Raw genomic sequence first — 10,391 nt, forward strand, 5'->3', positions numbered from 1 at the left:
AACCCTACAGGCGGGTCTGCAGGGAATCCTCCCCAAGAGATTTTTTGACAGTTAAACAGACCATTTAAAGCAATGATGAAGGGTTCTGAAAATTTGGGGGGGAGCCAGCATATGATTGAGGGCCATACAGGAAAAGTGCACACACTATGACTTTTTTATGATGCACTTACACTTTACAAAAATTTTAACAACTGACAGTGATATAGGCGACGTAATTCTTACATAACATTTTGGATTTCCACTCTGTAATACATTTGAAATTAATGAAATGGAGTGCTGGGATACTGTTACGCCCCACCCTTAGGCGGCCCTATGTGGCTAACAAAACTCCAAAAACTGACCCAATAATTAACAGCACTGTACACCTTTAAAGGTCCCATATTATGCTAAATGCACTTTTGCATGTTTTTCACACATAATTATAAGTTACCGGTGTCTGTGGAGACCCCCTGAAGTGTTTGCAAATGCGTCCTCTCAGTATTTCTCCTTCCCTGCATTTCTGTGAACCAGCCCTCCCACAAGCTGTTTCTATTTAGGTCCTCTAGTTACGTATGTAGAGGACCTGGCCCATCCTACTAGGCCATCCCACTTTCACTGGTGAAGATAAGCCCTCCCCTAAGCTACTGCCGTCTGCCACATTGAGCAACACACCCCCGACAATGCCGAGTGGGAAAGGACGACACGCCAGCTGCTCTGTTGCAAGCTGCAATAACCAAGACAGAAGTCTTTTTGCAGTTCCAACAGAAGAAGAAGTGAGGACCCAGTGGATATCTTTTATTTTTGATGGAAACCCTCCTGGAACAGTCCCGAAAATACTATATGTATGTGCTAAGCATTTTACACCGGAGTCTTTCAGTAACCTATTTCAGTTCCAGTCAGGCTTTGCCACTAAACTGTGGCTGAATGTTGGAGCCATACCAACTCTCCGTGAGCCGCCTTCAACATCGGAGGAGGTAAGTTGTCATGTTTTACCATGTTTAATCAATGTGAGTGATGTGTTGGCAATATAGGCCTAGCGTTAGCTGTGTAGCTGTTAGCTGTGTAGCTGTAGCTGTTAGCCGTGTAACGTTAGCTGTAGCTGTTAGCTGTGTAAGGTTAGTTGTATAGCTGTAGCTGTAAGCCGTGTAACGTTAGCTGTAGCTGTTATCTGTGTAAGGTTAGTTGTGTAGCTGTAGCTATTAGCTGTGTAACGTTAGCTGTTACCTATGTAGCTGTAGCTGTGTGTGAAAGGAAACTTTCTGTCTCATTATACCACTGACGCGTAGTATAGAAAGGTCACAGCAGCTGTAGCCTTTTTTGACATGTATGCTGTCACCATTGGGCATTAGTGAAAAGGCTTTTAATGTTTAACATGTTAATATGTTGACGTTATATTTGCTACTGAGAACGGAGGAGGAGCGGTGGGGGTTGCGGGGGTTTTGACGGAGAGACTGAACTACATTAGTAAAATGTGGCAGCGCTGGAAAGAAACTTAATCTTGTTCTTTCCGGCTGGTCCGCACACTTGGTTGCAGTTTGTAATGCCAAGATAGCGAAGTTCATGCAACAGCAGCTGCTGCTAATCAATGCTCATTAATGGGGCAGAGCTGTAGGCTCAAAAAGTAGTGCACACGATACAGTTTGCCTGTTCTGGAGCTTCAACTGATAACAGCACAGACACAGTGCGCAAGACTACTATGCCAACTAAAGCTTTTTGTGTACTTTACTACATAGAAAACATACTGTAACATGGCTCTGTTACATGGCTATTTTAGTCTTGCTCTCAAGTAATTAGACTTTATTCAAACTTAGCCAATAGGTACAGTAGGCCTGTCCGTTGTTTTTTTCTCACATTGACATATTTTATCTACAAGATGTGTCATAAGACGTGTACATCATTCTTCTGTTGTTTTTTTTTATAATAGTGTTATTTATAGAGTAGATGGTTTATTGATTAATCTTTTTTTGCCTTCTGACATGACCCATTTCAGATAGATAACTTTGATTACTTCCTCAGGTGAGCACACCACAAATGAGTGCAGGAAAAAGAGATGTTTCCTGCCAGACTGATCCCCCCACCACATGCACCGTTGGCACTCAGTTGTCTATGAGGACATTACAGCCACACTTCAGAAGTGCAGGTTTGTAGCTGTGTGTAATTTTTTTTTATTTACATGGTGATGAAAACTCATATTATTTCACTGTAACTCATGCTGTTTTATTGAGGTGTCTTTATACATTGTTGCTTGGATTAACTAGTGAAATAAAATCTTTTGACAGCTGTCCAGGCCTCTGTGTCCTGCAAAGACAGTTGTACATCCACACTTCCTAGTGCAGCCACCAACCCCCTTTTAACTTCCACACCTATAAAGAGACCGGCAAAAAGACCTCGTGAGGAAATGGAGGAGGAAGAGGAGGATCCATTTGACGGCACATCTTCAATGGCAGAGTCACGAGGGGAGGATGTCACCTATGATCCTGCAAGCTCTGTCTCACTGTCACTTTCAACAGACATGTCGTAAGTTGCTCTAATGTCCTTACATGCATGCCAAATATTATGCGACTTCATTGTAAATACAAAGAGTGAATATTTTGGCAGCTACAGTCTTTATGTGTTAATTTTTTCCTCTTTTTTTCTTTCTTTCTTGAAAGTGGTGTAGTATCAAACGCCCCGCACAAGACCAAGAAGTATATTGTGCATGAGTCCTGCATTATGGAGCTGTTTGAGTTGTGCCCTATTTGCAAGTGTGTGTGTGAGGTTCGGACCAGGACGATTGGGACATTCCTAACCGTGGACCAACTGTGTCCACATTGTCAGTTCACCCGGCATTGGAAGAGTCAGCCTGTTCTAGGGAGTACTCCAGCTGGGAACATCGAACTTTCTGCAGCGGTGTACATCAGTGGAGCATCTTTCTTCAAACTTGAAAAGGTTAGAGGAAAACAAAATGTATATCCTCACAGTAGAACATGGCAAATAGCAGTAAATATAGCAGATCTTTATTTACCATCAAAAATGTTTTTGTTTTTATCTAAATTCAGATCTTCAAAGCTATGCAACTGCAGGTGTTCCAATATGACACCTTTCGTCGACATGCCCGTATGTTCATTGAGCCAGCGATTGTACACCAGTGGACCTCTTCACAGAATGACATCCTACAACGTCTCAGCACGGAGGGCAAGGCCATTGTTGGCGGTGACATGAGGGCTGACTCTCCAGGTATTTTTATGTTGTACTGAAATTGTGAAAATGGGAGATGTGTTTATCTGAAAGGGATAGTTCACCCAAAGATGAATTTTCTGTCATTATCTCATCACTCCCATGCTGCTAGGACTAGAAGTTTTGTCAACTTGCACATGCGAAGACGTTTCAAAAATACACCACAAACTTGTGCTTTTAGCTGTTTGCTCTGCTGCGCTTTGTCTGCACGCTCCTTCTGATGCCGCATGCATACATACTTATAAGTCTGTGTATGTACGTTCATGCTGCATCGATCTCAGTAAACAAAGCAAAAAGAAAAGGTTGATGGCATTTTTTTTTTTTTTTTTTTTACAAAAGTCTTGTCTTGTGTGAGCTGAAGGACACTTTGATTACTTTAGATGAGCAACATGCCAGCATTTTTATGAAATTATGATATTTTTAGTACATTTGAAGCTAAGTAACTGTACTCTGCAGTTCTGTGAAAAATAAGCGTCTAGTCAAACATGGTGGCATAATAGTTGGCACTGTTGTCTCAGCCCGAAGGTGCCAAGTTTGATTCCCAATCTGGACTAGGGCCTTTCTTTATGGTGTTTACATGTTCTCTGCATGTCTGTGCGGCTTTCCGCCAGATGCTCTGGTTTCCTCCCACCATCGAAATATACACATTGTGTATGAAAGTGTGAATGTGACAGGGCCCACTTGAAAAAAAATTCAAACACAACTAATGAGGTTAGTGATAAACTCTTAGATGATGTCAGATGAGCATGGATGTTGACAAAACTTCACAAATTCTTCTACTGGTATGGGTGTGTGTGGGAAAGGTACAGTAAAAACAAATTTCTACCCCCCCAAAAAGGTGTGTAGTATAATGTATTATGATTTATATTTTAGAGATTGTAACAATGTTTTCCTAGGGCACTCCGCAAAGTTTGGAAGCTACACCATGATGGACCTCAAAACCAACAGAGTTATTGATATTCAATTGGTTCAGGTGAGTGTGATTGAATGAGGTTTTAATGTGTTTTCATATTTATATACAAGTTTTATATAAATGTTTGTTTGTGATTTGACAGAGCAACGAGGTTGGTGGAAGCTACCACATGGGAAAAGAGGGGCTGCAGAGGAGCCTGACCTTGTTAAATGAACGGGGTGTGACTCTGGACTGTATTGTTACTGACCGTCATCCACAAATCCAGAAATTCCTGAGGGAAAGCAACATCACCCAATTCTTTGACGTTTGGCATATTGAGAAAGGTATTATTCCTGATGATGATTTACAGTGTAGCAAATATAGAGAAGCACGCTCACCATATAGGTGATAAATTTGGAATTCTAGAAAGTGCATTGAAGCAGTCACCACTAAACACACACAGCAGTTTTTTTGGTATGTGTGCAGCTAAATTCCATGATTACACTTATTGTCTTTCATGCTTCTCACAATCAGGTGTCCATAATGTAACATTGTTGCACTGTTAAACATGAATGTTTTTTTCTCTACAAGTGTGATTCACTTTTTTTTTTTTTTTTAATAAATTCTGCATAGCGAGTGATCATTCAGTGGCCCCTATGTTTGTGATTATTATTACAGAAGACGAATGTATTTCTTCTGATCTTCAGGAATTTCAAAGCAACTAGACAAGTACGCCAAGATGAAAGACTGTGAGAGGTTACGGAAGTGGATGCGTTCAATCAAAAATCACATCTACTGGACTGCAGCATCATCCACGACTGGACCTGAGAGGGTGGCAAAATGGAACTCCATCCTGAACCATGTGCAGAATATCCACACACATGAGGACCCCATTTTCCCTAACTGCCAACATGAACTGCGCAAAACCAGGGACAAAAAGAAATGGCTGAAAGCAGGTTTGTTATATGCATAGAAAACATTAGTATTAAGTGTATTATTAAATTTAAAATTGTATTCATTCATTCCTTTTTTGTCTTTTAAAGAATTCTGAAAAACAATATCCTGGGCCGCTATTTTCGTGGTCACTAAAGGAAATAGGCCTGTATTTGGCACAGGCATTGACATAAGACAGGCCTCTTTGATTATTTTTACACTAATATTCTTTCACAATTGAGATGGGAAACACTATCAAAGTGATTATTTGAATTGGATTACATTTAATATTATCGCTGTTATACTGCAGTGTGAAATAATAAAGTATTGCATTTGCCGGTCAGAAAATTGTTTTTGGAGCCATCTTCTGTGCTTAAAAACACATAGTCACATAGGACTAATAACAGACCAGGGGTTTATCTGAAAATAGACTGTTAATTGAAATGTTACAGTAATCAAAGAAGACTATGTAATTAATTTGGTATTATGTTTTTCCCCGCCTATTTAGGAACACCAGAATTCTTCAGATTGGAGAAGGTCATGTTGAACAAGCGAATCCTGAAAGCTGTGGAAAAAATCAGTCCCCACCACCAAACATCATCTGTGGAGGCTTTCCACAGTGTCATCCTTCGTTTTGCACCCAAGAACGTGGTTTTTCCTTTTCTTGGAATGCTGTGCAGGTAAAGATAACGGAGCTAACTCGATAAATTTTAGCATGTGCAAATTATTTTCAATGTAACATTTTTATTGTATCTCTAGACTCTACTTGGCTGTACTCTACTACAATGAGAATGCTGACCGACCACAAGCCAAAACTTCTGCTGGAGAACCAGTCTTCAAGGTGCACTTCCCAAAGGCCAAGAAGGGAGAGTGTGTGGCTAAACCAGTTAAGACTGAGCCAACTTTTCGTAAGTTTAAAATACTTTATTTTGTATCCAAATACAGAAATGCAAACTTTTAGCCATCTTATTTACATAACTTACAAAACACAATAAATTATTTATAGAATATAAAAAGAAAACAATCATGTAAAGTGAAATGCAAATAACTTTCAAAATGTTTGTTTTTGTCACATGTGCCCACACAAATAAAATGTAAGCTTTTTTTCCCCCCTTGTGCTTTATCTAAATATTGCACAGACTATGTTCAGGACTTGATGGACCTGATCTTCGAAAAAGTCTTTGTGGACCCGGCGCCTTACAAGGAGGAGGTAATGAAGATTCCCATCCCAAGAGACTTGCGAGCAGAGTATGTGCGACCAGACAAGGAGGAGGTCATCGCAAGCTATGTCTCTCGCTTCAATCAAGAGGGGGCAGCTTGAATCCTACGTATCTGCCTTCTGGATCCGGAAATTCACGGCGTATACGTAGCACCACACATGCTGGAACAACCACCCGTACCCTTCGTCCAAGGAAGCCCCAACACCATCCAACAAAGCTTCGGTATCCCACATACCTGAAACGCTTGAAAAAACCAAGTGTTGTAACACATTAATTATTTTACAACATTTTTTACATTCAGGTGTCCTTAAAAGCCCAAAGGCAACTTTTAGTTAACATCTTATTTTGAACTGTAATCTCCTGTAAATATTGTATATATATTTTCATTTTGTTTTCTATTTGGGATTTTTAAAATATTTGCATGTTTTCTATTTTTATATAACTTTGGTTTGATTTGATCACTTTTTTTATACTCATTTATGTTGTGATTGTGAGAAAAAGAACACTGATGCTGCTTTTTTGTCTTTTGCAAATAAAAGCACCACTCAACAAATTTGTTTCATTTCAAAGATCATATATATGAATGCAAACAAAGCTATATTGTATGAACAAGATGGTTTTGAATTTTAGCTATTACTATACTATTGTGGTATGACTGTTATGCCCACTGAAATATGACTTGATAGCATGAAGTCACACAATAATGCTTATATTTTTCATGTCATACAATAATACTTAATTTTTCATGGGGGACATTGACAGAGATCATACAGATAAAACAAGCCAACTTACTTCTCTATTCCCCTGATCTGTAAACGGCCATAATTTGCTCTGTAGTGGTTGAATTCCCTCTGTAAAGAGTAGGGATTCAGGCAAACAGGCTCTAAACCAGGGTGGTCCAACATGCAGGTCATATGGTCATCTACCCGCTGCATCCGTCTTAGAACCTAGGGTAAAATGTATAAGGTAAGTGTTAATGTGGATAACAATAAAATGATGTAATAAGTCAAACTGTGGCCAAAACAATATTACCTGTGGTATTTCCCGGCAGCAGACATTCTCCTGCTCTGTAGGCATTTTTGCACAGTTTCCACATGAGCACCTGTAATACACACCATAAAAATATTAAATAAATATTAAACAAGAAAATGCAAAACTGGATTATTGTAGGCTACTCAGTAACATTTCAAAAGCACATTATTTTGAATTAGAAATGATAGTTTATTGAGACTGAAGAGAACAGTGGAAATAGCGTTTGCAGTAATCATAAAACAGATGTAAGCTACAATAATTACTGTAAGATAGCCACGAGAGTATGTATGGACAAATTGCTGGTTTTTGAAGCAGGGCAAACTACAAACACAGCAGACTGCCTTGAATTCTGATAAATGAGTAGAGGTGGATGATTACAACTAGATAATATATTGATAAAACATCGCAATGTTGAATTATAGTGTCATTATTTCGTTGTAATAACTAAGCCTGTGGGTAATGGAGCGTAACGTAGGTTCGTCTGCTCAAACATTAGAATTGTGTGTTGTTCTCCAGCATTAGATTTGTTTTTTTGTTTCTCTGAGAAACACTTGGCGTTTTCAGGTTTTGTACTTTTCAATGGGCATAAGAAAGAGCCGTATACATTATATACAAAGTTAAAAAAGAAAAAGAAAAAACGAGGCAATATCGCGTTGTATTGGCGTTTTGAACCTTTACCCTTTCAATAGGCGTAACAAAAGGACACTATTCTCCGTTGGAAAAAACATTGTCAAAAACGTTTAAAAATATCAAAACTTACCATTCAGAAACTTCTTGCTGCATTCGCACTACTTCCTCTTGTTCTTCTTGCTGCTCTTCTCCCTCTTCAACCTCAGATTCAGGGTCAAATACATCAGTTTGAACTATCGCGCTCCTTCTAGCCGCCATCTTTACAGACTCTGACTGGGTTGTCATGGTTGCGGGTTGGTGGGGGCACGGCCTTCGGGAGGGAGGGGGCGTGGAAAGCAGCAGCTCATTGCATTAAAGCCACAGTGCACCAAAACAGCTTGTCCAGAATAGGGCTGAATCAGGAGGTTTCAGGTACATGCTGTATGCCTAATCTGAGAGGAATTTTCCTGCACAAACGGCAAATACATGCTCTGGGGGCCTCATTGAAATATTATTTATTTTTAAATGTAGCATAATATGGGACCTTTAAAACACTCAAATCCATGGGATTTATTAGAATTAAAACAGGCAAACAAGACAACAAAATCCCTCTGTGAGAGGCAGCAGGACCAGCAGTCCCCACACCAGAGCCTTTCCCCTCTGCTGCTGGCACAGGAGCTCTTAAACACCTCCTCCATGCCAGGTGTGCTGCACCTCGTTAAGTAATGCAGCACACCTGGGCAGATCTACAGGGGTGGGAGAAGGGACAGCAACACAGAACATATACACAGCCGTAACAGGTACGACAACACCACTTGCACAAACCACATGCAGAACTGCAGTACACTGTGATACTAGAACTGGTAGTAATAATGATGGCAGTTTGTTAAGTCTATTTATGATTATAACTACAGTATAATAATGATTATATGTGCTAATGATTATTTTGAACAGTGGTGCATGGTTGCCTTGTGTAGCATAGATAATTTCTGTTTTGCTAATAAACTGTTGTAACAATATCACTGCCTAGTGTGAAAATGATAAAGTCGTGTCCCAGTTTCAGCTCTAAAATGCTTTGACCAAAACAATTACTTACCCTGTAACACAGAAACATATCACACATGGCCTGTTTTTGCATTTATTGATTACACATCGAAACCCTAAAAGTCCAAGCCCTAAAAATAGGTTGGTCCATTATTAACTTTTTTATGTTTAACACAAAACAAAGTTTATTTTTGCATTAAGCATCTTTATCTTGTGTTTTTAACTGATATATAATGCATATTATTAGAAATCTGCACCACAAATTTGTACCTGAGTAAATGAGTAAGACTGCCATACTGATGCATATGAACGATGCAGAGGGAAACATATAATTTTGAGTAATGGTAGTAGGCAAGTGGGCTGTTTAAATTACAGCCTCATTAGGCAAATTAAAGTGTTTAGACTCATTTTGCCTGATAAAAAAAAAATAATGAAAGTCATATAATCTGCAATGCAATCTTTGTGGAACTAGAGCAGATCTGTGATGTCATCACTCATCACTGATGAGTATTCAAACAAGAACAATGGGAAAATAATTACTAAAACCCCCTGTGTGGTTTTGGGTGTGTGCATTGACTCAGTGTAATGTGAGATCAAATTATTCTGAGACAAAACAACTACAGAACTCCGACCCATAGATACAGTACACAGGTGGTATAGTTGTATGTAAACTCCCCATGACCTCATTTTTTTGTACGTGCTCTGACAGAAGAAAGCAAACAGAGAGAAAGAGGAAGAGAGATTGACTCCGCTGCTGGAGTGATGCACCGCAGGGGTCAAAGAGGTCCGGTCGGATTCAGACACTTTCAAGACATTTTAAACACATTGTAAAATCATGTGATCAACATGCTGCTCTTAGTTGCATTTGCTGGTTCCTCTTAAGTGTGATTTTTTTTGGTTGGTGTGAGAGAGAAGAAGAGGGAGAGGATGGTAACAGACACAAAGACACAAGAGGTGAATGATGAGCAGAGATGCTATCAGCCAGTATTCTGTCACTATGATGTCGTCTAGTACCTTTCTTGCCACCCACAGAAAATGGAAAACATGTGTCTACTTCATATCTATAGAACACATTTCCCGTGACGCTTATTGTCTCCTGTGGCAAAGTGACTTTTTTTTTTCTTCAACTCTCAATAACAGGTCTGTACAGACACACTGGAGCCCCGACAGTTAAACTGGAGAAAGACTAAGTATCTGCCTCCACCTTGTGGTTGATCTCTGACATGATCTCTGCATGTTCAGTGCAGTACCTCAAATTGAAGCTTAACTAGAGATAAAATGGACAGTTTAGGTAGGTTATATAAGTAACTTATTGTTCCCTACGGAACGAGTGAGTAAGATACTGTGAGTATCTTCACAAGCTATTCTCAGACAGTTTGCCAGCACACATAAGTTCAATATATTACATTTAAAGGTCAGTTTAAGAAAGTGATATAATGTTTCCATATTGTAACAGTCATCTGTTA

General features: G+C 39.4%; 1 protein-coding gene and 1 pseudogene across 1 annotated transcript; one reads left to right on the top strand and one right to left on the bottom strand.

Annotated features, from left to right (window-relative positions):
- The first annotated feature begins 591 nt into the window (after positions 1 to 591).
- LOC144463517 (uncharacterized) lies at positions 592 to 6,793 on the top strand. Its single transcript, XM_078168187.1, has 11 exons — positions 592 to 953; positions 1,996 to 2,119; positions 2,259 to 2,496; positions 2,631 to 2,907; positions 3,018 to 3,195; positions 4,092 to 4,168; positions 4,251 to 4,431; positions 4,795 to 5,043; positions 5,529 to 5,700; positions 5,780 to 5,928; positions 6,160 to 6,793. The coding sequence occupies exons 1-11, from the start codon at positions 660 to 662 to the stop codon at positions 6,339 to 6,341; spliced, it is 2,121 nt and encodes a 706-aa protein (XP_078024313.1). The 5' UTR covers positions 592 to 659; the 3' UTR covers positions 6,342 to 6,793.
- On the bottom strand, positions 6,319 to 8,160 carry LOC144463518 (P2X purinoceptor 7-like; annotated as a pseudogene).
- Positions 8,161 to 10,391: the final 2,231 nt, after the last annotated feature.

The sequence above is a fragment of the Epinephelus lanceolatus genome, chromosome 5 (assembly GCF_041903045.1).
Source record: "Epinephelus lanceolatus isolate andai-2023 chromosome 5, ASM4190304v1, whole genome shotgun sequence".
NCBI classification, from domain to species: domain Eukaryota; kingdom Metazoa; phylum Chordata; class Actinopteri; order Perciformes; family Serranidae; genus Epinephelus; species Epinephelus lanceolatus.